The 26083-nt window shown below is 39.4% G+C and overlaps 2 protein-coding genes and 1 long non-coding RNA gene across 3 annotated transcripts; 1 reads left to right on the plus strand and 2 right to left on the minus strand.

Annotated features, from left to right (window-relative positions):
* Positions 1-1968: 1968 nt before the first annotated feature.
* On the minus strand, positions 1969-21843 carry ivns1abpa (influenza virus NS1A binding protein a). Its single transcript, XM_065268242.2, has 15 exons — positions 21667-21843; positions 15105-15345; positions 14799-14933; positions 14100-14269; positions 13916-13991; positions 13636-13809; positions 7438-7563; positions 5069-5176; positions 4552-4678; positions 4237-4464; positions 4041-4162; positions 3827-3953; positions 3615-3746; positions 3292-3465; positions 1969-3199 (listed from the first exon to the last, which is right to left on the minus strand). Exons 3-15 carry the CDS (start codon positions 14907-14909, stop codon positions 2943-2945), a joined length of 1932 nt encoding a protein of 643 aa, XP_065124314.1. The 5' UTR covers positions 14910-14933; positions 15105-15345; positions 21667-21843; the 3' UTR covers positions 1969-2942.
* Positions 7721-12195, plus strand: LOC135749646 (uncharacterized). Its single transcript, XM_065268241.2, has 11 exons — positions 7721-8460; positions 8897-9038; positions 9238-9451; positions 9606-9873; positions 10013-10190; positions 10297-10373; positions 10604-10784; positions 10879-11127; positions 11364-11535; positions 11757-11905; positions 12017-12195. The coding sequence occupies exons 1-11, from the start codon at positions 8188-8190 to the stop codon at positions 12193-12195; spliced, it is 2082 nt and encodes a 693-aa protein (XP_065124313.1). The 5' UTR covers positions 7721-8187.
* On the minus strand, positions 12199-13613 carry LOC135772957 (uncharacterized). The gene is made up of 3 exons (XR_012334693.1): positions 13019-13613; positions 12777-12928; positions 12199-12338 (listed from the first exon to the last, which is right to left on the minus strand). It is a non-coding gene; the product is annotated as an uncharacterized lncRNA (long non-coding RNA).
* Positions 21844-26083: the final 4240 nt, after the last annotated feature.

A 26083-nucleotide genomic window follows, 5' to 3' on the forward strand; every position in this document is an offset into this window, starting at 1 on the left:
ATGGAAAAGTGATGAAATCTGCCTAGAGATTAAACCAATGCCCAATGACATGCACTGGAAAAAAGTTATGTTCAGTGTCATTGAGGACATGAAGGGACATAATTATGGCCTTGAAATTATTTATATTTCATTTGACTCTTTTGGCTTACAGTCGCATATATTCTGAAAATAAGAATTGTGTAAGATTTGGAATACATCTGATTATGTCCATTGATGAGAGATAGTTTAACTCTTGCTTGTTATATCAGTAATTTCACCATACATTTCATTATAACCTGAAGGTCATTTGCAATTTGCACAAGGTCTTATTTTAGTGGATACTCGCTGCCGGAAAAGGCTTGTAATCCCACACAAGGATTTAGCCTACTTTCTGACAGCAGGACTGACATGTGATATGTCTGGGATTAAGACAGGTATTTGTGAATGAAGTATGGAAGAGGGATTGTAAGACAAGGAATAATTTACCTGAGTCTGACTTGTCTTGTGTATATACAGCAAAAATAAACTTAAATGGGTCACAAGAATACTGCAGAATTTGATGTGAAAATTTTACTGATTATGAATGTAAATTTTGCATAATTTTTATTCTGTGAAGGCCTATAGACGGATATAACAGACGGATAAACAAATTTTGTGGACCAAACACAACTTCCGGGATAATTCCACGTAGAATCAATATCAACAGAATCATTTTACAGTAGTTTATTTCTTATAACAAAATAAATGACAAGTAAATTACCTTAGTTCATATATCATATCTAGTGCGTATCAACTATTACGCTGAGCTAAACGTTATTGTGTAAAATTAATATATTAGCTACAGTTCCTTAAATTCTTGCCTGGTTGCCAAACCTCTTCACACAGTTGTGATCCATGCTCGTCTCACATCGTCTTTAGCAAACCAAAACATTTTATTTTCGACATGGTATATCAGTTTACCCATAGCCTGGATGATAAATAACCGGAAGTTCACTTCCGTTTAGGCCGCGACAACGCGCGGAATATAGTTGAAAATTTGCGCGCATGTCATGTCGCTGGGGGATCAGTTGACGAGTAAAACATACATCATGTTTTTGTTTATTATTTTGCTTGGGTGAATTAATGAGAAAAAATATTCACATATTATACATGACCATAAGGACTTACAAGAGCTTTCATGTCTGGTAAATATGGGAAATTTTCGACAGAGTTCAACGTCGTCAGAAAACCCGAGTCACGACAGATTTTCTCAACTATAAACGGTTAGTCATACGAATCTCTCTCATCTACTAGCTAGTTTTTAGACTGTCGCTTTACACTTAAAATAATAGGTTATATTTTATAATATACAATGTCTTATAACGTTATCAGCCAACGGACCAGTACATCCATTTAATTTACCCGCCAACTTTTTACTTGCATTTGACAGGTTAGTTAAATTATTTACCATTATGGGCGGTTTCCCGTATAGGGTTTTTCCTAGACCCAGATTTAAAACACCTTGAACTGAACTATCGTAACACAAATTATATCAGTGCCATTGATTTGTCTCAAGATGCACACCAGAATTGTTTTTTGTAAGGATTGTATGTAAAACTACTTAAATGTAGGATGTCCTAATATAACTAAGACCTAGTCCTGGAGTAATCTAAACCCTGTTCAGGAAACTGCCCGATTTTTTTTTTTACAATTAAGTTTAAAACAGCAGTGCTACTGTTAGATGACATTTGAAAGTGCTTTTCTCTGGAAAATATGACCTGACCTTGCTTTCTGACCCCAACCCCATTAAAACTAACCCCCTGTGTAATCCTACCAGGATAATGTAACCCTTAATTTAATCCCACCAGAATAAACTAGAAGTGTTAAAACTTATTTTCACTTTGAAACCTAATGGAGGCTATAGAGTTAGTACAGGTATATTTTGTACCATTTAACCTAGTTAAAACAGCATAGCTATTATTAAAGTTTCTAAATAAATGACAAACATAATTGACTTTCACAGGTTGAAATGGTTTATTAGTAAGGAAATACCTGCTTATAACAAATGTGATACAGACTTTTACCCCAAATTAGTTTAATGAGAAAACCAATTCTTGGAGGAAAATAAACTGTCGTGTCCAAAAGCTAAACACAGTACATCTTAAAAAAGTACCAAGCAAGAAACAAGCATTTTCTCACTTGTAAATCTGTCAAAAACTGTAACAAAATTATTTAATTAGCAGAAGCACTGAAGCATTGTTGACTGTATGCATATCCTAAACTAAGTGCAACTTAACTGGCACAGATTAAAGTTTATACAGGTGTTCTGCGTCTACTATCTAATCCATCTATTGGTAACTTAGCAGTGTATCAAAAATATAAAAAGGCCATCTTTAAAGATTGGTACAGTTATTAGCATCATGGCTGGATGACAAAAGGAAAGCCATGTAATTGAACATCTTGTAAAATAAGGCTTTGTATAAGCATGGAGCTTCAAAGTGAGCTAAAAATCACTATAAAGCATAAAAACCAATTCAGCCAGTCACTTCCTTAAACCACTCAATCCTGTCTTCATCTCAGAGATGCTTTAAGAACCCCCAAAAATGAAATTTTGCAAACTATTCAATTCCACAAAGTTACACTTAATGTGCAATAAATGTTGGCATTCTTAATAAAAACAAAAGACTAAATCTAAATCAAACAAAACAATATATACAACACAAAAATAAAATAAGTATCCAATATGCAACAGCCTCAAGTTGCACTCAGTAACCCCCAACCGACCTCCCCCACCCCATACCTCCCAAACACTGTAAGAAAAAGCAACTCCATGTGACATCAATAAGACCCCTCCCATTCCCACACATCTCATAACCCCACCCACCCGCATACATAGAGGACATCACAAAGCACGATTACATCACTAAGCCTGTTAGTTTGAGTAAGTCCCCCCTCGCTCCCGCATGGACCCCCACCCCTGGCTCTTATGGATTGGTGAAGGCATTGGCACAGGGGCTCCATTCATCTGTATTAGGGTTGTAGGCCTCAAATGAGTTAAGGAAGTTGTTTCCATCGAAGCCACCAATGGCGTAGATGATGTCGTCAAGCACGGCAGCACCGGCATTGCTGCGTGGTGAATTCATGCTACTCAACATCCTCCATTCGTTTCGGGCAGGGTCGTAAACTTCAACACAACGCAGGGCATGAGAACCATCAAAGCCTCCTACCACCACAAGTTTACCTGAGAGAGAATAAACATTGGTGATTATTAGTAAAGCACTGAAAATTCGGTAAACCTTTGCCGGGAGGTGTAACATCTTTTGTTCTGCTTACCTTCATGGACGGCCACTCCAGCTCCTCTTCGGGCTATGTTCATCGGGGCAACAAGGGTCCAAGTGTTGTTTTCTGGATTGTAGCGCTCCACACTATTAAGACAGTTCCACGACTCTGCTCCTCCAATCACATACATGAATCCATCCAACTCGCACACAGCGGCCTGATGCCTCCCTACACAAAAACACAAATAGTAAGAACAGATACATCTGACTTTTTAACAGTGTAATCCCCCCCATAGGCTTAAGCTCTAATCTCTTAAATGCCTGCAACTTCTGTGGTTTAGTGTATTGAGGATTTTTTTAAATGTCAACGTGACTCACTGATGTTTAATGGGGCACAGCTGGTCCATTCCTTGCTTGCAGGATCAAAAACATCACAGTTCTTCAGACCTTTCTGTCCACATGGATCTGACCCTCCAACAACATACAGCTTGTCACTCAAAGAGCAGACACCTGGACAAAGTCAAACATACATTAACATATCTAAACCTTGGTAATTGTTATGGGCTTTGAGGGCATCTAATAGTCCATACCTGCATTGCACCGATTAGTCCTTAGCTCTGGCACTTTAGTCCACTCGTCATTATTGGGGTTGTAGGTCTCCCCACAGCTCAATTCGTCAGAGTGGCCATTGGAACCACCCATCACGTAAAGTTGACCCTGATTGGGAATGATTGATTATTTTACAGTGCTTTCAAAAGTGGAGAATGTGTGTGTACTTCATACACTTTGATTATATGTACAAACCATGAGCACAGCCATCTGAAATCTAGCACGTGGAGTCCTCATCGGGGAAATGAAAGTCCAGCTGTCAGTCTTCAGGTCGTAACATTCCACAGTCCTCAGACACTCCTCACGGTTGTAGCCACCTACGCAATAGATTGCCCATCAGACCGTGAATTTCATATAGAAAGATGAGAATTTCAGGACTCCATTCACTAACCTGCAGCAATGAGTCGACCGTTCAGAGCACCAGTGCCCAGCCCGGAGCGAGCGTAGTGCATGGGTGCCAGCAGCTTTTCCTGCTCTTCCTCCAGTGGCTTACTCTCAAAGCTCATGCTCTTGGTTAAGCAAGGGGTGGCAGAAGGTGAGGCCTGGGGACTGCTGCGCCCATGCAGAAAGATCACGCACAGCACGCCATTCAGCACGGCCAGACACAGGTACGTGTTGTCTGTAGGGAGAAACAAAGGAAGAGGGTGACTTAGAGACCTCAGTCCTGACAGCAGAGCATCTGAAGATCTGGGAGTTGCAAACATACTGGTTGTCTTCTCTGAAGCAATATATTTCCACTCTTGCTTGTAGGAATGTTTGGTAGATCCAGGGGAGAGACTGCAAGAGGAGCTGGTGCTCATCTGTCGGGGTACATTCTCACGTGGGAGTTTCTTCTGCAAAGGCACAGTGCAGCTACAGACTACGAGCCCATGGTCCACACATAAACAACCTCACAACAAGCCCAGACCGAGTCTAGGTGCAAGCCCACCTCAACATCTTACCAGTTAAACTAATGTCTAGGTAAACCTAATCCCAATGTAAAACCACTCTAAGCAGCACTAATGTCCAATCCACAATTTCACACAGACATCACACACACGCACGCACACACACACACACACACACTCTTGGGCAAGATTTACAGCCATCGTCTTTGCTGCTTTGATTCAACAGCCCAGCACAAAAAAGCTGCTAGCATTAAACTTAAATCTCAAAAGCAGGCCTAAATTAACTACAGGCCTGCTGCGGTCCAGTCTGAGAAGAGCTCGGCGCTGGTTGTGTACCTGCACAAACTGGATGTGGTCATCCTCAGTGCCGAACACCTCAGCCTGCCCGTCAAGCAGGCTCCCATCGAGCAGCTTGTGACCGGCCGAATAGTACAGCGTTTGCACCTGCAAAACACACAGCGACAATAGAACCCATGTGGCTGTCTTCATGACAACAGAGCACCCAACGACGTGGGTCAGTGGAAAAGGAAAGTTAAGGAGGGAGGTGCAATGCCACTTCTTCGCTGCCGGACTGCAAGGTGCTGGTGAAAAAGCTTCTTTAACAATATAAACATGTTGCTTCTGCATAGGATTCTGGACGGGAAGATTTTAGGTCTTCGTTACTTTCTTGCAAGTCATTGCGCTGTAAATAGCAGATTCTGGATCACAATACTGTTCACCACAAAGCATCTTGGGAACCTTCATTTGTCAACCAGTTTGGAGAAGGAAATAGAAAACACAAGCTCCATCAACACATGTTCGGCTGCTACCATCTTCTCAGCTGAGGAAGTTAGTCAAGTTAGATGTCATCAGACAAACTGGTGAGCTGTCATCAATTTTACAGCTCAAAAACGTTTTAAAAAACAAAAAAAAATCATAAAAATACTCCTGGCTCAAGCTTAAAAGTGATTTCAAAACCAAATAAAATACAAAAAAATGAAATTTATAAAGGACATTCCGTTGAACTGGGTCAAGTGAACATCACTTAATGTTTTAAGTGTGTGACAAAAAAATAATAAGGGATGGTCATTGTGTGTACAAACACTTAAAAGAATCATTAGCTAATTTCTGGTGGATCCATTTGCGATTTATGCATTAAATGCATCAAAGTAGTTGCCTTTCCATAAAGCAGGGGTAGGGAACGTCGGTACTGGAGCACCGATGTCCTGCCGAGTCTAGCTTCAGCTCTAATCAAGCACACCAGAACAAGCTAATCAAGGTCTAAAGAGTCACCTGAAAGCAGGTGAGGTTTTATCAGGGTCGGAGCTAAAATCTGCAGGACCTTGGCACTCCAGAACCGACATTGCCTTATCCTGGCTTTTGCAATGGACATCTTTGTTTGATTCTGCACACTGGAGTATAAATGTTGGTGTAAATTGTGAAGTACTGCCTAAAATGACATCTTGGCCAATGAAATTAAAAATAAGGCAACATATGTACAAAGTAATTCTATTATTATGTGTGATTGTTTATTATTGTAACTTTAAAGCATTTAAAGCTTTAAAGCATAAAAGAATGAACTCTACAGAGATTGAGGATATAGCATTTCACTTAATGTTTTGCCCTCTCCATCCTCATGTCTTTTCTTACTCGCATCCTGTGGGGGTGGAGCAGAGATGCGAGGAAAGGAAACGAGGATGCACAATTAAGAACTGCGAAGCTCCCTGAGAGTTGCAACATCCGATTTTGTGACAGTCAAGCTACGATTCGTTTCCGCTTCCTTTTTAGGATCGAAGTTGCCATCATGAAGACTTTCAAAATTGATGGCGCTTTCATTTGTACTTGTTTAGTAAACTCATGCGAAATAATAGTGGAAACCTTTGTGGCATAAGTTATCATATTCATGTGCTCCAAAACTTTGTTAAATTATGTCTATGCATGGGTTCTTTCTTCAGTGTAATCAAACGTCTGCTTTTTTGAGTTTGGCAATGCCAAAAATAGTTCCTGCTTTTGTGAGTTTGGTAATGCCGAAAATACTATGTGAAACTTGGTTATGTATTTGCAACAGTGTCTTGTAGATGTGAAGTGTTCTATTGATAAGTGCATTTTATTTGAAGGAGGGAGCCTAGTGCTTATCCAGACCCGTCTCCCTCATTTTGTTATGTTCGTTCTTTTCATTCTCTCTTTACCCTGGAGGGCCCCAGTCTTGGTTTCTTCAGTCTTGTTAGAATCCTGTTGATGTTTGCTCTATTAAACCTAAGGAGAGATAAATCAGTGGGGAGGAAGAACTGTTAGTGCTGGTTCCCAGAGTATGCACACACACTCACACATTCATACACCTGCTTAGAGAAAAGAGAGATGTCACTGAGAAGGCAACATGCCAATTCACTCTCTGTTTTTCGTAAATTCTGTGGCATCAGTTACGATACAGCACTAAGCGATCAGGAGGCTTTTAATTCTGCTCACCTGGACTAACCACTCGCCTGTGCAGAGGGTGTAACAGCCCCGTTCTGTACCTAAATGTATACTCTTAAAGGCCTGGGGGGATTTGTGGGTAAGGGGAAACAGGAAACAAAAATATGGAAGGCAGAGAGAACAAACGCAACCGACCTCTACCGTTAGGATGTCTGGTGTGAACGGACCTGTTAAATCTGTGAATGGGATGAAATACGAGGGGAACAGGGAGGGAAGGAAGAGAGGAGCTTACAGCGGAGGACATTACTGACCTCCTCCATCAGTCGCTCCAGTGGTTCTCCGTTTTCCAACAGGTTGCGCTGAACCCAGACAATCACCTTGGAGTAGAGCTTCCCATTGCTGGGCAAGGACATGTTATCCTCCAGCATCACCTCCAACTATGAACACACCCAAGCAAAATTAACATGAAGCTTATTAAATGGATGTTTTTCACAAATGCATTAAGTATAGTTATGAAAAATAGAACTAGAATGTTGGTGGCTCCCAACACGGTTCCTTGGGGGACACCCAATTGTTTTAAGGTATCCCTTAACAAACACCTTAAATGAAATCATCAGCTTGTTAGTAGAGCACTTTGAGGCCGTAAAAATGCGTGTAGATAAGGGAGACATATAAAATATGTACTGTTGGGGTCTTTCAAGGACAGTGTTGGAATTCACTGTTGTAAATGAGCAGAGATGTTAAATTAAAGGTCCCATATGGTCAAAACTGAAATTTTGTGGCTTTTTTCATGATAACTGAGGTCTAGGGGCTATGTAAGTACCATATAAGTTTCAAAATAGTCATTTAAGGTTCAAATGAGCATGGCCTGCTTGAACTAGCTGTGAGTTAAAACGTCTCGTTTGTACTTCCGTATATTTGCTACGTCACCGAGTAACAGTCGCCGCCTTCAGTCTCCACCCCGAGCACTGTCCACAGTCCACCGCCCCACCCCCTTTCTGTCACAGAAACACCAGAGAGAAGAACGAACCGTAGAGTAAGGCGAGGAGGAATATCGCACCATGTCAAGAAAACGCTGTTCAATCGATGGATGTTTTGAAAACAAATCATTGCACAAGCTTCCGAAAAACGTGAATATACGAGACCAGTGGCTAATGTTCATTTTTTCGGAAATTCCGCAAAACTTCAGTTCAACAATTTCCGTCTGTTCCAAACATTTCTCAAGTGACTGCTTCGTCAATCTGGCCCAGTTCAATGCGGGTTTCTGCAAGACTCTCCTGATCAAAGCTGATGCAGTCCCTACTTTGTTGGGTCCGACTTCAAATCCACAACCCGTAAGTAAACTTTATACACATTTTAAATTATATAATGTAGCAGAGAAAAACGAAATTCTATATAAGAAAAGATTATGCAACGCTAACGTGATGCTAACGCGATGCTTCGTAACTTTACAGTCTATGGTAGCAACAACTTTTTATATAATATGGTGAAAGTTACAAACACCGTCGCTGTTGGTGTCTTTCGTTTTTGAGTTAAACACGTGAGGTTCAGTCATCTCAGTCTCCGTGTTTGTGTTTTACTAACATTTAGTACTTCCATGGGTAACTGTATTTCAACTGTTGGACAGATACGGCCTTAGTACATCATGTAAATCAACTTTGTTGTAGGAGGGAGATGTAGGGGAGGGTTTTATGTGTGTATGAATGTATTTATTTATATATTTTATTTGTTTTGTTTTCAAAAATCAAAGTGATTTATTTTTATTTATAGGGTACCTCACAAGATTCTCAAACGACCATCACCACGACCATCACCCACAAACATGCAAGCACCCAAACTGACCCCCCACTAAGGAAAACAGTTGGCACACAGCTTTCACTTGGAACACTAGCAGAACATGTGAGAAGCAAAGGTAATAAATATTGCTTGTCTTATAAAATAAATTAAAAAATCTCAATGTAACTGAGCTATTTGTGTTGTAAAGTGTACAGACAAAAAAGACTGATTACATGATTGCATCTGGCAGTTGATACACAGTCAAAAGTCTTTTCATTTCACATGATCATGAATTTACTAAATTACAATGTCCATTTTTATATTTGTGTTACTAGCCACACAGACAGACACCTTTTTAGGTGAAATGCCACTATTCTCAACACCATTGAAGGGGAACGTGAGTGGTGTCCTGGGTTCAAGACCAGCAAAGAGACCACGCCTTGAGGAGGATGAAGAGGAGGACACATCAATTGATATTCCTGAGCCTCAAGACTCCACATACAATCCAGAAGATTCTGTGACTATAGTCACAGAATCATCACAGGTGTTGTAAGTGTAATTTTTTTAAAAACAACTTATTAACATTACATACAAGTCCTCAAAGTACTATTATAGAATGTAACTAGAATTTAGAAATAATGTTGTTACATTTCCTAAAAGTACATAAAATAGAATTTTCCATCGCTTTGTTTTCGACTAACAGACCCACAAATGGATACAGCGACACCAAGTACATTGTTTATGGAAGCTGCCTCTTTGAGCTTTTTGAGACCTGTCCTGTGTGCCAACGAGTTTGTGATGTCACCCCACTAAGACGTGGAACTTTCTTGGCCATAGACCAACTGTGCCCGCACTGCCAGTACTCCAGAAAATGGAAGAGCCAGCCTGTCTTTGGAAGCAACCCTGCAGGGAACTTGCAATTGTCAGCTGCCATATATTTTAGTGGTGCATCTTTCATTCAGCTTGAAAAGGTATTTTCAATTTATATTTATTCTATTTTTCAAAAGTTCTATTTTCATGTATATGTGTGTGTGTGTGTGTGTGTGTGTATGTGTGTTTACTTTTTTCCGGATCTGTGTATGTAATAACTTGTGCATTTTCTTTCATTAGATTTTCAATGCGATGCATATAGCGTTGTTTAAATACGACACTTTTAGAAGACATGCTCGGATGTACCTGGAACCAACCATTATCCATAAATGGGGGAAGGACCAGGAGACACTTCTGCAGCGTCTGAGCCAACATGACAAGGCCATAATTGGAGGTGATATGAGGGCGGACTCACCAGGTATAAAATTCTTGTTTGTCATCTTCAAAATGTTATTAATGCTATATCTTTTCAGAAATAGCATTTGTTTTTTTATTCATTTTTGCTCTTTCGTGTTTTCACTCAGGACACTCTGCAAAGTACGGAAGCTACAGTGTGATGAACCTTCGGGAAAAAACGATAATTGATATTCAATTGGTGCAGGTCAGTGTGAAGTGCACGAGAATGAAAATATTGCTAGTGGCTATTACTTGATGACGTGTATATGTTCCAAAGTGATTTTGACAGAAATATAGTCAGTATAGACTTTTTTTAATGTTGAAAAACTTGATTATGATTAAGTTCCATGTTATAGTTTATAGACATCAAGCAACCATTGCTAGAATAACATAGAAATATATTTTAAAACACCCATGTCTTTTCTATACCACCAGAGTAACGAAGTTGGTGGTAGCTACCATATGGAACTGGAGGGCCTGAAAAGGAGCCTTGCGATGCTGGCAGCACGTGGTATCGAGTTGGACTACATTGTCACCGACCGTCACCCACAAATACAAAAATATCTCAAAGACAACAATATCAAACAGTTTTATGATATCTGGCATCTGGAAAAAGGTGAGGATTTTTTGCTAAAAAAATTATTGTGTACTCTGTTTGAATTAACATTGTCTAATTTGCCCTTTGTCAAAAAAATTTCATTGGTATACAGGCTTGTCAAAGAAACTGGACAAGATTGCAAAAGAGAAAGACTGTCAAGAAGTGAGAAAATGGCAGCGTAGTATCAAGAACCACGTATACTGGACTGCAACATCATCCACCTCTGGACAAGAGAAAGTGGCAAAGTGGAAGTCACTCGTCAACCACCTGCAAGACATCCACACTCACGAAGATCCCCTCTTTCCAAAATGTGAACATCCAGAAAAAAGCAGCACAGACCCGAGCAAGTGGTTGCAGCCAGGTGTGTATATAATATGCACAATCCTACATCTGTCTATGATCTATTTTTGGTTGATAAATTTTTATTACAATGTAAACATGGAATACTTAGACGCTACTATGCGTGTTTTTATTGTTAATGTGTACCTGTGGCAAAAATAAATTTTTTAATGCTTATCAATTTCTGTACTACATATATTTGTACTATCTTTTGCTAAAAGTAATTACAACACTTCTGTAATATTGTTTGTATTTTAGCTTCTAAACCACTTTACAAATTGGATAAAACATTAATGAACAAAAGGGTCCTGAAGGATGTCGAGAAGTTGAGTCACCATCATCAGACTTCTTCCTTGGAGGCATTTCACAGTGTAATCTTACGTTTTGCCCCAAAGAACGTTGTCTTTCCTTACCTTGGAATGCTGTGCAGGTAATATATCTTATAATATTCATGTAATGATTATACTTTTATATTATACATGTGAAAAGACTTGTAATAATATTCATGCAGTGAAAGAGATAAAGCATATTTTGTAAGGTCATCAAAATTTTTTTTTTAAATGACTACTGTTGCTAACTACATGTTACATGTTGTGTCTAAAATGCTGTAGACTTCAAACATAAAACATATTTGATGGTTTTTGTTTTCAGGTTATACTTGGCGGCCATGCACTTCAATGAGAATGCTCACCGCACACAAGCAGTCTCAGCTTCTGGAAAGCCTATTTACAAAATCAAGTTCCCAAAATCTAAGAAGGGGGTATGCACTGCAAAGCCAGTAAAAACAGGGCAAACATACAGTAAGTATAACAATCTTTATTTATTATATAAAACTTAAAAGTGCAAAGTGAACATAAGGGTAAACAATAATCAATAAACGATTGCTAATAAGGGTAAACAATGTTTTTTAGACTATGTACAGGAGCTGATGGAAGTCCTTTTTGAGAATGTCTTTGACGACCCTAGACCATACATCATGGAGGTAGAGAAGATCAAAATACCAGAACCACTTTCCTCTCAGTATGAAAGACCTCCCAAGGATGAAGTCATCGCTGGCTACATGTCACGCTTCAGTCGAGAGGTGGTCTAAACCCTACGTAGCTGCCTGTAGTTTCAGGGAACTCACGCCGTATTCGCAGGACAACACATGAGGGAATGACAACCCTAACTCTCCGGCCCAAAAAGCCCCAGCACCAGCTGACAAAGCTCCTGTATGCCAGATACCTGTAACACCTGTTGGTGGAGGGGGAATGAACATTTAGTGTGCATTACAGACAAAAAAATCCATATTATCAATGTATATATTCCTAGATAATGAAACCTTGTACATATAAATATGTGTAAATACGTTACATGAGGTATTATAATACCAGAATTGTGATGGAAATATTCATGTTAAAATTCCATAAATTTTACAGCAATAAGCAACACAGTGTGGTTGTTCTTATCATATTATAAATACAGAAGTATCATTGTAATAAAGTTTGTACTATTTACCAAATTCATTGTAATTTGTTACTACATGTCACATGGTACCAAAAACTTTACAACGCAATTGTAAAATTTTAAATGCATCGTAATTTCATTTAGGTTATATATATATATATATACACACACACACCACTAAATAACGAACTCTTCATCAAATGTATACATTTATTATTTACTTACCGTTGTGTACTTAGTCGCAAACGCCCGTAATCAGCCCGGTAAATATTGTATGCATTTTGTAATGAATAAACATCCAAGCATACAGGCTGAAGACCAGGATGGTCAATCATGCAGTTTGGAGGTGATAACACTTGGTTCATTCTTCTTAAAACCTAATGAACATGAGCATTTTTAGCATTTGTTAGCAGAAAGTAAAGCATTTTGCAAGAATAAAGCATTGTTTTATAGTTTTACGATTTTACCTTGGGTGTCTCCTTACAGCATGTGTTCTCGCGTTCTGTGGACATCCGTGCACAGTTACCACAAGTACACCTTTTGGAACAAAATGTAAGCCAAATTTAGATTTACAACTTATTGTATCAGTACAAAAAATGTCTTTGTATTCGTTGATATAAAAAATAATTACCATTCTGACACGTCCTGTTGTAAACGCGTTTGAGGAGGTGGTCTGTTCTCTACTGTCTGCGCCGATTCCGGGTCTGACTCTGGCTCAAACATGTAAGGACGAAAAATATTTCCCCGAGTAGTCTCCATCATTTACTTATCGGTTTTTCTATTGATATTGTGTGTATTACCAAGGCACAGCGTGACTACGGCATACATGACACTAGTTAACTGTGGTTGGCCCGGCTGAGCGTCACTCAGAAAACAACAGGCCAATCAGCAGAGAGGCTCATGAATATTACTTAGACGGGCCAAAACCAGGTGTTCTGAACAGAGCTCATGAAAGAGGAGCTGGAAAAAATATAGAGACGTTGTTTTTGGGTACTTTTACTGTAAATATTTATTCTTAAGGACATAATAACCTAAAATATAACCCTAAAAGGGCTAATAATACGTGACCTTTAAGTGATCTAACCTTAAGCCGTGGGAGCTTGAGGAAATCCTCTTGCTCAGACACCTCTAGAAGATGCTCCTGGATATAGCTGTCGATCTTGCCCAGCAAACGCATATCTTCCATGGAGCTGGCAAAATTACGATAGGAGATAGCACTCTGGCAATCCATTTTGGAAAGAAGGTAGTCGCCACAGATCTGCAAGCAGTTACCAAAAGTCAGTTAGGGCTGTATATCAAGAAAAACAATTGCATGACTCGTAACTGCACATGCATGCAATCACATTCACAATAAATATTATTACCTGCTTTACTCTTTCCATTTTGAGTCTTTTAGCTGCAGAGTAAACCTCCTTAACCAGCTCCTTATCTGCCTTCAACCTGCAGGGAGCAACATAGGCATATTGTAGTATAATAAAAGGATTTACAGACCACAGTTTAGTTAGTTACAAATTATTTCTTTGGCTGGCTATAACTTTTGTCTCTTACTGGGCAGTATAAGCATAGTTGAGAAGGATCTCCACAGCCTCAGGGTCCAAATCTTCAAATTTTACATGGGACATGCCTTGTGGCTCCAAGTCACTGTTAAAGATCTCAAACAGGTATGGACTGCAGCAGGCCAGCACAGCCCGGTGAGCCATCAACTCATGGCCGCATACCTGTAGGGGTTAATGGACAAAAGTTAATACCTTTAATTACACTGTGATAAAGGTACAACTCAAAATAAACTGAATTTTACTTCCCCATACAAGTGCCACTGCCACAATGCTAGATTTAATTTCACCTTACAAAAAATGCAAAAGGTGCTAGCAGGCAAAACTAGGTTTAAGAAAGAAGAAAGAAACCAAACACCTCTCCTCAACCACAACATTTGGGGTTTTATGTCCATAACATACATAGCGTTTTATTTGGGAAAAAAAAACTTTAGAGATTAAATCAATATAAATCTTGAGATTTAACTATTATTAAACTATTACTTTACTCAGGACTGTGAAAGCTTCCTTGAGTTTGCATAACATTAAACAAATGCTTTATCCGTTAAAGAATGTCACTCAGCTAAAAGCCATTCAAAAGTTTCAGTAATTGCCTCTAATGAGACATACTCATCCCTGCCTCATGTTTCAGGTGTGATCAACACCTGCAGCAGATCTCTTGCGACAGAGAGTGAAGTTAAAAATAGTGCGTTACCTGAAGTCTCACGTCACAGAACTGTCCGTTCTTTCTAAGGGCGTTCATCTTGGCCACGGTGGAATCCAGGAAACTTTCATCCTCAAAGACCAAATATCCATTGGGAATCATTTTTGCTTGTTTTCGAAATTAAGCCTGTCAAAATTGAAGCACATTTGAGTCAGTGTTCAGACTCTTTAAAACACGTAGCCTAGTCTTTAACCTGCACAAATACACTCAATATACCACTAATTTGAGCTTCTCAAAAAGCATTCAGTCTATAACCATTACAAATCCATTCTATTGCGTACTCAGTAATGCGTTTACCTAATACTAAATGACGTACGACTGGGTTTTCAGAAGCAAGTGAAGTTGAGCCAGGAATGGGAGTGTCCAGGTCTTCCTTCACTACAAATTGGGTGTCAAAAGTAATGCCAGGCGACCAGCGGGAACAGTGGGGGGACAGAGATGACTCAAACTCTCAGGCTTAGAGTGACTGCAATCAAGTCCTCGGGTGTCCCGTTGGCTATAGACTCAAACCTTTTCTGTGTTGATCATGCATTGTAACCTGCAGAATAAAGAATGAAGAAAAACAAAGGGTTGGGATGACAAATTATCTCTGGAACAATGATTACATCAATGACAATTTCAGTAACAGAGCTTCAGGCGGTGACCCACATCGCAATCAAACATCCAATTGTGATGTGGAAAAAACGACGATCACACCGCACCACTCAAGGGCAAAAATGCAAACAGAGACTGACCCATTTTTACAGCACTGATGTTTTATAGAGGTAAACACCTTATTCATAATCAGACTTCATTTACATTAATGCATTTGGCAGATGCTTTTATCCAAAATGGCTTATAGTGCATCACGAGTATACATATGCGTTTTCCCTGAGGAATAAACCCATTACCTTTTGCGCTACTAATGCAATGTTCTACTAATAGAGCTATAGAAACACACAGCGTAGTGTGTGTTACTCTGTTTTTTGGGTTATATAAACTCAAATCTTCTCCAAGCACATTTCAGCCATTCCATCACCTCTCCTGCAGTTAGTGCAACTCGCCTCTTCAATAACACCACAAAAATGTCCTCCATTTCCCTCTCGCTAACCACATGGTTGCCACACCCTCACATTTACGTAATTTTCCACAGGTCTCCAATGCTTTTTTGCCAGCAAAAAAGGTCCACTTTAGTGGTGGAGGATGGTCACAACCAACAAATCACTCAGGAATTTAGATGGACTTAATACATTCCCACAATGAGGTGGATGGCCACAGCTGTGTGGGGATGGAAAAACAAAATGAAAACAAACAAGCTGCAATACGTGTTATCCACAAGTTTTACATGAAAACCAGCTGGTATTTTTCCACTCACATCTACATGGCTCCTAGTTGGAAAGTGGTTGCTTTTCAATAATCTGCTCATCCTCTCTTGCTCTAACCTCAATAAGAGCCTTCAGACAACATTAGACCATGAATTATTTCACTGTACAGATGCCGCAGATAGGATCCTCTTGAAGATGAGTGGGACATGAGAAACACTTTCAAGCTCCAGGATGGGTGAAATGGATAAAAGCCTCAAATTTACTAGAGTTTCTTCAGTACTGGAGTTTATTCTATTGAAGGTCGCATCGTTTTTGATTGGCCAGCTATCAGGTGCCTTGTGATTGGCCAAATACCTCATGCTTGTTGGAGAAATGTTACACCGCTTACCATATTTGGATTATCAGCGCAAAAAGCACACCATCTCCACAACATGGCGGCGGTGGCAACGACAATACCACGGTGTGAATAAAATTTACACCGGCTTTCTTGGCATATATATTTGGGTGGTGTTATGCAAATCTTTCCACCTAGTGACGTATATAATGATTGGGGCCTGTTTGAGGCGTTTAAGGATGGCATGGATGAGCATTTACTTTTAAAAAGAATATCTCATTGGGTTTGAGACTTCAATCTTTTCACCTTTATGGATCTTCTATATGCACAAACAGCTTTTAACCCTTCAAAGACTTAGGAAACCATAAAATCCCATCACGGTAAACCAAACAATTTCTGGCAAACAAGATTTATGGGGTGCACACACCAAATGTGAATTCAACGAGTTCATTCGGTAGATTACATACGAAGTCAATGGAAAGATGCAAACAGCCGTGAACTCGCACGGGGTGATCCGAATGACGCAAATTGGGCAGCCCGATTGCAGAGACACGTTTGAGCCAAACAGCGCATTTTCGCATCAATCGTGCCGCCCAATTTGCATCATTTGGATCACCCCGTGCGAGTTCGCTATTCAACTAGAGGAAATAATTCGCATGACACAAAGTTAAATCCCACGAGTAATCTAGGGTGAGGAACGTGATGCTTCGTGTTTGGTTACGCAGCATTACAAATGTCAAGTTACCTTAATAAATTAATTTAAATGTAGTTTTAAACGTAGGTTCGGGAGGAGCCTAAACATTTAGGCCTGTCAATCATCATTATGGGCGTATATAATGCTGCCTTCAGGCTCCCTCCTCCTCCCTATCTCCTCTTTCACTGCTTGCTTTCTTCCTCTGTGTAGTTCTGTTGCGGTGGTAGAACTTGGGGCTCAAGCCCCAACCTCAGGTTCGCTTTCTCTGATGCAGAGCTGAATTCAAAGGAGAACTAGTGAACACAAAGACAAGACTTTCCGGTAAATACGAATTGTCCACTATGAAGCGGCCTTAATCTGAGAACAGCTGGTCAACTTGGAGTGGATTCAGGAACCGATCACTTAAACCAGGGCATTCACAGTTAGGACTACAGACAAAGCCTAAGGTGACTGTGCAACTTCAGACTAACTCACAAATCTCCTATTGTGTGCTGACAACCACAGCGTCCTCAATTATTGACAGAGACAATGTTACAAAGATAAAAAAGGGCAGGCGGTTGAAAGGCGTAGTTGCAGAAAAAGACTTTGAAAGATGGTTTTGTGCGAGCAATTGTTTTGTCCCCTCTGGCATGCAGTAAACAGCATGCTTAGTCGGTTAGCGTGGGTCACACGGCAGACAAGAGAGAGTTGTTTCCTAACTTTGTTGAAGTTCTAAACAGATAACCCAGATTGGCAATCAACTTGCTTAAAGCGGAAGTCCACCCTAAAACAACATTATGCTCCAACACTATATTTCATGCCATATATGTAGTTGATTGTGCTGCCATCAAATGTACTAACTCCATATAAAAAATTAAAGCTTTTAACTGCTACAGTAACGGTGATTTGACGCGTCATCAAATCACCGGAAGAAAAATGCACGACTACATTAATTCTGAATGTTCTAAATGGGGGCGGGTCTTGAGGCGAGATGATTGACAGTAGATGATAACGTTTTTGACTGACAGCTGCACAGGAGCTAACATTAGCTTGCTTTGCTCGTGTTTATAATAACAACAACATGATAATAACTTTCTACGTAGTATGTTTACCGTAGTTACACAAAACAAGCAACAACTAAGCCAAATGATGTTTTAGATATTTTAACAATTTTACATTACCTGAGTCCGCGGAAAAACTGGGCTGAAAACAGTACTCAAAATCTTCCTGACGAAAGTGCTGGCTGCATATTCAAAGTAGTGTAGTGGTGGGTCAGCTGAGGGTCGCGTTGATGTCAACAATAAAAACTCCCGGTGGCCTGAATTTGTTGTCCTTACATCCACATACTGCACAGATTCTAGTCATCTTTTATCGAGGGCTTTGGTGATTTCCCCCTCAGAGACGGTTAAAGCGGAGTTACTCTTTGGATGGGTTCGTCTGCCGGCTAACTTCAAGTTGACTTGAGTTGATTTGAGAGCTAGTTGAGCGGTAAAAGAAGTTATTAGGCTTGTTCAACTTCATGTGGCGTTGCAAGAATCGACAGCGGGATGACGTCAAAGTACCGGGAGAGCGATTCGCGAAATCATACGGAGGAGTTTGCTTTAAAATCCCTTTCGCGGAACCTTGACATCATCCAGCTGTCGGTTCCTGCGGCGCCGCATGAAGTCAAACAAACCTGACGACTGCATCGAACAGTGGTTAGTGGGTGGAGCTAATGACTCAGTTTCGCGCAGTGCATTCTGGTTAATTGTGTCCATTAAAGACCGTTACGAAAATTCCGCTTCAACACACTATCAATCTAATAATCGAAATCGTGCAAATTTATTTATTTTTCCTCATGTATAATGCAAAGTGGACATAAATTACCCGTGATAAACAGGCTAAAATGTCTAGATTGGACTTCCCCTTTAAGGCCATCCATAAAAACCTGAAGATGACATGCAAGCAATCTTAGATACTCCTATCAGCTCTGTGGCTAGACCATGACCACAGGCAGTTTGAGTGTTTATGCAATTATTTTGAGAAAGGAGTCATAAGACACATTTCTTGCACGTCACTGGGATCTGTGCCAAATCTGAAAGTACATTACTTAGCGTCACGTACTCAAAAGCTATCAAGAATTTGTTTATTTATAATCCTGACTATTTTATCCAACGCCATTCCAAGCGCATTAAAGAAAAACATCTCATCAATACAATATGTTTGTTCCTTGGGAATGAAACACGTGACCTTGGCATTATTTGCTCCATGCTTTGCCAATTGAGTCTTGGCCATCAGCAAATCCCCTGATGTGCCTTTGAGCTAATGAACTGCATGCATTAGTGATACGTGTATCTAAATTAAATGTACAGAAAGGACAGTGAGTGAATGAGGTACAAGGGCATTTTGAAACTAAAAATAATGTTATGATCAAATGGACCATGATTGCGAGACTAAAACAAGCATGGTGAATTTTTTCATAATAGCATGTGCGCAACAGTTTTCTGAGCCACATTTCCAAGGGTTATATAACATTCAGAAAAACTGAGTACTACAGACTGCTCTTTCCAATACAGCATAAATTACTGAAATACCCGTTACGCAATATAAAAATCCTTTTTTTAAAGTGATGGAATGAGACCTGATAAAAACAACAGTACTTTATATTTTTTATCCAGTAAATTAATAGATCAAGACCAGAGGGCATTTACAAGTACATATTTGGCAGATGCTTTTATCCAAAGTAACTTCAGTGCATTACAACAAAGTATACATTATTATATTAATCAGCGTGTGTTCCCTGGGTTTGACCCTATGACCTTTTGCGCTCCCAACTCAATGCTCTACCACTGAGCTATACAAGGGCAAAGGGCACCAAATCATTTGAGAGTTTCTAGCCATTATAAAGAAAAAGCTAATATACATGAAAAAAAAAGAGGTTAATGGGAGAACACAATGTAAGGAGTGAACTAACAAAGCATCCACATGACCTCCTGCTTAAAAATGCAGTGGAAAATTGAATAATCCTTCACTATGTGCGAAAAGAATGTTTAAAAGAGAGAGAGAACAGATTTATTCACAAGGACCGACACAGAAAATGTCTTCTGTTGATTCGCATTAATCACAGCATGCAATAGAGGCAGTGTGATGGAGGAATGACAAGGCAGTACATAGCTGAGCAATTCATTAAAAAGGTGGGATAAGATACCATGTAGATCTTTCTGCTATCTTTGTCTGTATGCTATGAATGTGTCCAAAGTCTTTGCCAACAGAAAACATCTTATCTTCCTCTACTAAAGTTATCTGGGAATTTTACAAAGAATCGAAACACACAAGCAAAGGTCACAAACTGACCAGTTCTTCATTTCCCTTACAAATAAGCTTTGTGCTCATCAATTAGGTCATCCATAGGCAGGCGTGGTGTTGTAAAACAAAAACGGCTTTACAGAAAGTGAAATTTAAGCCTGGAGATTTCATGGACTTTACACAGTATAAAATGTACTGTGAGGCTAATGTATAATTATATTATGTGTACTATATATGATTACATTGGAGTGTTAGGTTCGTATGTAGAGAGAAATCCAGCAAATAAAATAAACGAATAAAAATCACATGACAAACTGTGCATCTGGTTATTCTGTATCTATGGCATGATTTATTTAAAAAAAAAAAATACTTACTGTAATTAAACTAATCTCAACATCGCTTTTAAACATACGTTGTATAAATAATTTGCATAAAACAAACAATTGCAAGGATTTGTAGAATAATCTACAAAAGTACGAAGAAAAAAATATGATGCATTAAATGCGAAGAATTGATGATAAATGATTGCCGCCTCAACACATTCCACGAATGCGGATAGGCCAGAATCCACGGATCCAAGCAATCCTATTGGTCAAATAAACGTCCATCAACACGGCTCGCAGACATGGCACTTTACCCGCACAATAAGGTTTGTTGCATCAGAACACTTCAAGCTACTAAAGTCGAAATGTAAAACTAGGTCAGTAGGATCTTTTTCTTTCTTTTGACAAAACATCATTTATAGACTAAAACGGATGTTCAGTGACAAAATACACGAACACTGCTTTCCGTTAACCACGCTGGCACGCATTTGAACCTTGACAAATTGTACCGTGGTTTATTAATTTATAGTACGTTATGTAGTATTCGCGGCCTCTAAGGTTTTTTGCGCAAGTCGTTGATGTTGCTACATTTCCCTGTATGCGTTTAATTTAATATGAACGTTTGCCTTTTTTGCCCATCATTGATAAAACTAGAAACAGAGCAATCGGTACTCTGGCTAACGTAGTAAGGTTGACGTTACAGCGGTTAAAAATTTTGGCTAGCTGCGCACAGTGCAAACATAAAGCAATAAACCCACGGGAGTAACGTTAATGTTACTTTTCTTTTAATAGGCAACATTTTAACGAGAAATTTTATTATGTTACAGACCACCATGAGGTAACCAAGTGTCCACTCATGTAACACAAAACAGCTGTCGTTTACAAAGCTGTCGCGAAAGCACGAGACTTAAACCATTACAGTGATCGATGATCTTCTTACCTGATCTGTTTGACAGTAGACGATAGTAGACATATTTAAGGTGAACTCAGAGTTGTTGGTTTTGGATATTGCAAAAGCAATAGATGTACGCTGGCACGTTTCTGCGTCCGAAAAGGCGTGTAGGGTTTCGGTGCTGTTAGATCTGCGCTTGAGCTTTGACAGTGACGATGGAGCACGCGTTTAACAAGAGCCACGGGGCTGTTTCCTGGCGTGACGTCAGACTCGGAGCCCCGCCTGCGGAAAAGTACCGGCGGTGAGGGTAGTGCGGAGCCTGCGCGTAGTGTCTGGTTCTCTTAAATTATATCACTAGCACTGATAAAGGTTTTATCCCGAAAACGTTTGGCAGTATTGGTTTTATTAGAAACTGGTCTCTATTTATTAGAAACTGGGCTCTGTTTGCCCCACCGGTAATGTGTTGGTAATATTGGTGGGATTTTACGTGGCAGATGGTAACCAACAGGTCAACATTAATTCCTACTGGAATACGACTTAAAACACAACATAAAGAAAGTTTGCTATAGTTTTATAGTAAACAGCTAATAGTTCATAGTAAATTAAATAGAAACTATTCAAATATTATTTTTTGTTATTCAGCAGGGTGTGGTCACTGGTCAGTAAGACTTTGCATATGGTGACAAAATGATTCAATGGTGAAATGTCCTGGTTATAGCTTTTAGTAGTTATTGTACATGACCACGTCATATATTTCACACCCCCATAACCACATGAGAAAGTTAAGCATTTTTTATTACTATCAAAAAAACATATTGACCAACATTACATAAAAACTGAAACATAACATAATGAAGATGGTAACTTTAATAAAGGAAATACAGGGAAGTTAAGCTTTTCCTGTGATGCAGGAACGCGTGTGACGTCAGAGCCGAATATCCCTCATTATAATGTCTCTCATGCACAGGTAAGGTTTAGTGTGCCTCAGTCACTGTTGTAAATCTTAATTGGATTAATGGATCACAAACTCGACTATAGACATATGAGCCTGGGGCAGTGCTAAGCTGCCCATTCTAAAACCACCAGCCAGTGTAATTCACTCACCACATAACAGGGTTTCTAGAAACATCCTGACCATTGTGAGAAAATCCCCTGCAACAACTGAACGGACAAGCAAACGTCGACACATGGAACAGGTGTTTTAAAAACACTTGAATGCATAACTGAAGAAAGGGATTAAACCAGATCCTGTTTACATGTGGAAGTATTGTGGCCCTATCAGGGAGGCAGATCAGTGTCTGTCCAGGGGACCAGAGTTTGGGCTTGTTATCTTTGTTCGGGTGTAATTACTGTAATTTGTGAATGGTTGAATTGTTGACCCATACCTAAGTGACACTAGTATTTTGAACTAGTGTCAAAATTTATAATTTTGGATAAAATATTACCAATACAAAAAAAAGTTTTTTTTTCACATGAAGTGCTCTAATACTTCCTGGTATACGGCTGCGTTGACCTTGGACCTCAGAAAACACAGTGAACCAACACCAGCAGATGACATGGCACCCCGAACCATCACTGACTGTGGAAACTTTACAGTGGACCTCAAACAACCTGGATTGTGTGCCTCCCCTCTTCTCCTCCAGACTCTGTTACCCTGATTTCCAAAGAAGATGCTAAATTTACTTTCATCAGAGACGCTTCTGACGCTGTCTGTTGTTCAAGAGTGGCTTGACACAAGGAATGCGACAGCTGAAACCCAGATCTTGTGCCTAGTGGTTCTTGATGCACTGACTCCAGCTGCAGTCCACCCTTTGTGAATCTCATCCAAATTTTTGAGTGGGTTTTGTTTCACAATCCTCTCCAGGGTGTGGTTATCGCTATTGCTTGTACACTTTTTTCTACCACATCTTTTCCTTCCCTTCGCCTCTTTATTAATGTGCTTGGACACAGAGGTCTGTGGACAGCCAGCCTCTTTTGCAATGACCTTTTGTGTCTTGCCCTCCTTGTGAAAGGGGTCAATGGTCGTCTTTTGGACACCTGTCACGTCAGCTGTCTTTCCCATGATTGGGTAGCATACGGAACTAGACTGATGCTGCGTCCGAAACCGCCTACTACATACTATATAGTACGCGAAAAGCAGTAGGCGAGGCGAGTAGTATGTCCGAATACATAGTATTCGAAAAACAGTATGCGAAAAGTACCCGGATGACCTACTACTTCCGGTTAGATTTTGCAGTGTGCATACGATGGACGCTTCACTATCCCATGATGCCCCGGACGAGGAGTTATCCAACGAAGAAGAAGAGGCACGCGGCTGTTTTCGCGCTGAAATGACATGACGTGATGACGACGTATGTCACGTGATGTAGCAACATGGCGGATGTAGTACGTCCGAATCTCATTCATACTACCAGGATTCATACTGTACAGTGCCTACTGTTTTAACGCCAAGTAAGTAGGTACTTCATCTTATTCAGTACCTACAGTACTATACAGTATGGGGTTTCGGACGCAGCCTGAGAGACCATTTAAATGCCTTTGCAGGTGTTTTGAGTTAATTAGCTGATTAGAGTGGGGCACCAGGTGTCTTCAATATTGAACCTTTTTATAATATTCTTATTTTCTGAGATACTGATATTGTGATTTTTTTCCGTAGTTGTCAGTTATAATCATCAAAATTAAAAGAAATAAACATTTGTAATATATCAGTCTGTGTGTAATGAATGAATATAATATACAAGTTTTACTTTTTGAATGGAATTAGTGAAATGAACTTTTGATGATAATCTAGTTATATGACCAGTTAATAATAAAACATAACATAATTTTCAGAATATGTTTCCAGAATACCCAAAGGTAGCCCACTATTGATATTAGACATTAGCTCCTCTGTGTATAATGTAAAATGGCAAAATCATTCTAACCACAATTGCAGTGTTACATTTCACTTCATTGCACTAAAAGTTTGTTTGAAAGGTTTGTGAAAGGTGATATAAAACATGCGTGAGTAGATTAGAACCTTACAAGACTCAGTAGCAGTCTGATCAGACACAGGCAGTCTGATGCCTTGTGCATAATCAGATCATTTAATCACATTCTGTGTGCGTGGGTGTTTGTGTGGTTAACTGGTCTGAAATCCACAGACTAACTCTAGTGGCACAGATGCGTTCTGACAACAACAGTATTAATATTTCAGGCGAGAGGACAAACCTCACAACTGCAACTAACATGTAAGACATCTAGGGAATAATGCTGTCAGGAGATTTGAATAAGCACAGGACTACCACGGAAAAACTTTGTTTAACAAAAACGAAGCCTTAAAAGGAAATATCACTGCAGATAATACAAATCTGCACTGATTGTTTTTAGCATGCTAAACTATGTGTATTTAGCAAGTAATATAATACTGATTTTACCAAAAATCCTTTTCTTATCATGATGGTTATGCTTGTATACCTGTAAATCTAATGCATTGTTATTATGTAAAGAGCTTAAATGGTTGCCATGGAAGTTCCACACCCCAACCAACTTACAGTAGCAAAACAGGCTGTGCAAAATATAATTATTTCTTAGGGGAAATAAATTACCTTTACAGTAGCTAAATGTTATTAATTTCCACCATTTTTATCAGTTTCCTTTCTTTGATAATGGCTTTGTCCAGTTTCTGGACCTTGCACTTATTCCAGGTTTTCCCACAAATTGAAAATGTGATTGGAAATATGAGTCATTCGTGAGTCATGTAACTGAGTAAGCATCCACAAAATCCTCAATGACCCATAGCACATTTTCTTGTATTTAAAAAAAAAAAACTTTAGCGTGTACCTTTTTGTTGTTATTGTTTGACATCATAGGTTATGTCCTAAATTGATGCTGCGAAAATCTTAGTAAATGTTATATCCCTATGGACATTAGCGCACTTCATAACATGTTTTTAACAATTCCCCCTAAGTACAGTACCTCAGCATAACACATTATAGTCCTCTTCATAACATGTATGCTTGCCATAGGCTACAGCCAGCATTCTGTTTGACCCGTTACTCATTTACAAATGTTACCACAATAACAATATTCATATATCCATCCCAGTTATGTCTTAAAATGGTTTATTAGATGTATGATTCGCAGTCATCCTTACTGTTAGCGTCTGACCTTGCCAACTGCTCATTAATTCACCAGTAACCGCTATATCTTGACACATTTATTGTTTATATTGAGCAGTTGTATTGAGGCTAATTTTATTAGTCTGCAGGGCTGGTTATTATTCAACCTTAGTTTTAATGAAAGTATTACACAGTAATCATACTATCAAACTAGTGATATCAACCCTCAGGCTGTTCATAGTAAGGGATGATTTGATTGCCCTATGGAGAATTCCGTCAGCGACTGCCACTATCTCAAGGCAGCATCTTTCCCTTCAGGAATATGGTGGTAAAACATACTGTCTACAAGTGTGTGCATGCTGAAT

The sequence above is a fragment of the Paramisgurnus dabryanus genome, chromosome 12 (assembly GCF_030506205.2).
Source record: "Paramisgurnus dabryanus chromosome 12, PD_genome_1.1, whole genome shotgun sequence".
Taxonomy (NCBI): domain Eukaryota; kingdom Metazoa; phylum Chordata; class Actinopteri; order Cypriniformes; family Cobitidae; genus Paramisgurnus; species Paramisgurnus dabryanus.

Coding starts and splice junctions, on each gene's coding strand:
- LOC135749646 (XM_065268241.2), top strand. CDS start 8,188: ATGTCAAGAAAACGCTGTTCAATCGATGGATGTTTTGAAAACAAATCA. Junction 8,461..8,896: donor CGACTTCAAATCCACAACCC/GTAAGTAAACTT, acceptor TTTTATTTATAG/GGTACCTCACAAGATTCTCA. Junction 9,039..9,237: donor AGAACATGTGAGAAGCAAAG/GTAATAAATATT, acceptor TTGTGTTACTAG/CCACACAGACAGACACCTTT.
- ivns1abpa (XM_065268242.2), bottom strand. CDS start 14,909: ATGATTCCCAATGGATATTTGGTCTTTGAGGATGAAAGTTTCCTGGAT. Junction 4,679..5,068: donor ACCACATCCAGTTTGTGCAG/GTACACAACCAG, acceptor GTGCCTTTGCAG/AAGAAACTCCCACGTGAGAA. Junction 4,465..4,551: donor TGCTTCAGAGAAGACAACCA/GTATGTTTGCAA, acceptor TTCTCCCTACAG/ACAACACGTACCTGTGTCTG.